Here is a 1,125-nt window from a genome sequence, read left to right as displayed (position 1 = left end):
CATCGCGCTGTGCCGCCCGCCGGCAGGTCTGTACGAGTGCAAGGAGAAACGCGAGGACGTCAAGTCGGAGGACGAGGACGGGCAGACGAAGCTGAAGCAGCGGCGCAGCCGCACCAACTTCACGCTGGAGCAGCTCAACGAGCTGGAGCGGCTGTTCGACGAGACGCACTACCCCGACGCCTTCATGCGCGAGGAGCTCAGCCAGCGCCTGGGGCTGTCGGAGGCGCGCGTTCAGGTAGGGCGCGGGGCGCGGGGACGCGGGGACGCGGGCGCGCGCTGCCACCCGGCCTTGCGGAGGCTCCCCAGGGCCTCGCGCGCGGGGCGCACGGTTCTCGCCGAGGCCACGTGCTCTGCCCGACCCGCTACGCCAGGTCGGGGACTTTGGATCGCCCATTCCCTGGCCGGGTACGTTGCTCGCCTCCTCTCCCTTCTCCTCCCGCCTCCTCCTTCTCCCGCAAGGAGCGCAGAGCTGGCGCGCGGGGCGAGGACCAGGCCGGGGACAGCGTCGCTCGGCGGGCATCTGGATGAGCGCGGCTGCCGCCCGCGCGGGGCCGGATTAGCGCGGCGCGCGAGGCCCGGGGAGGGGGCGCGGGCGCATGAATTCCTGATGCCCCATCTGGCGAGCTCCGGCCTGCGGGCGCCCCGGGTGTGCGCAGAGGGGCGCGTCATCGGGAAGTTTAGGGTTTGACTTTACTGCCGGGGGAGCGTAGGCGGTCCGCGGCCAGGTGGCTTCCTCCCGGTACCGCGGCCCGCGCCTGCGAGGTCGGCGTGGAAAGTGGGGGGCCTCCCGGCGATCTCTGTGCGCCGAGCGGGACAGCAGGGCCCCGGAGACAAGGAGTAGAGGCCGCGCTCGGGGGGCTCCGGAGACCGGGTGTTAAATAAATTGAATTAATGTGATCGCGCGGGGAGGGGCCCGTGAGAAGCGAAGGGCTTTGAAGCAGCGGGTTTGTTTTGCGTCGTGGGGCCCACGGCTTCCAACACAACTTCCCCCGGGTTTTATTTATGCAGCGAAAATACAAACGTGTTTCACAGATCGTGTTTTACAAAATCTTCAATTTGACCAAGAACAACATTAAAAATATATATATATTTTTTGCTCCCAAGCCTGTTTCATTTTTCGATGCC

General features: G+C 66.2%; 1 protein-coding gene across 1 annotated transcript in view; it reads left to right on the top strand.

Moving 5' to 3' along the window:
• Positions 1-1,125, top strand: part of SHOX (short stature homeobox) — a gene marked incomplete at its 3' end in the record, with an annotated part of 8,569 nt that overhangs the window by 3,341 nt on the left and 4,103 nt on the right. Inside the window, exon 3 of the mRNA XM_015592698.1 lies at positions 27-235. Coding sequence (XP_015448184.1) covers positions 27-235 — 209 coding nt within the window. The remainder of the gene's footprint in view (positions 1-26; positions 236-1,125) is intronic.

This window comes from Pteropus alecto, unplaced genomic scaffold (assembly GCF_000325575.1).
Source record: "Pteropus alecto unplaced genomic scaffold, ASM32557v1 scaffold96, whole genome shotgun sequence".
Lineage (NCBI taxonomy): Eukaryota > Metazoa > Chordata > Mammalia > Chiroptera > Pteropodidae > Pteropus > Pteropus alecto.
Note: the sequence above shows the minus strand (reverse complement) of the source record. Positions and strands in the feature narration are given on the sequence as shown.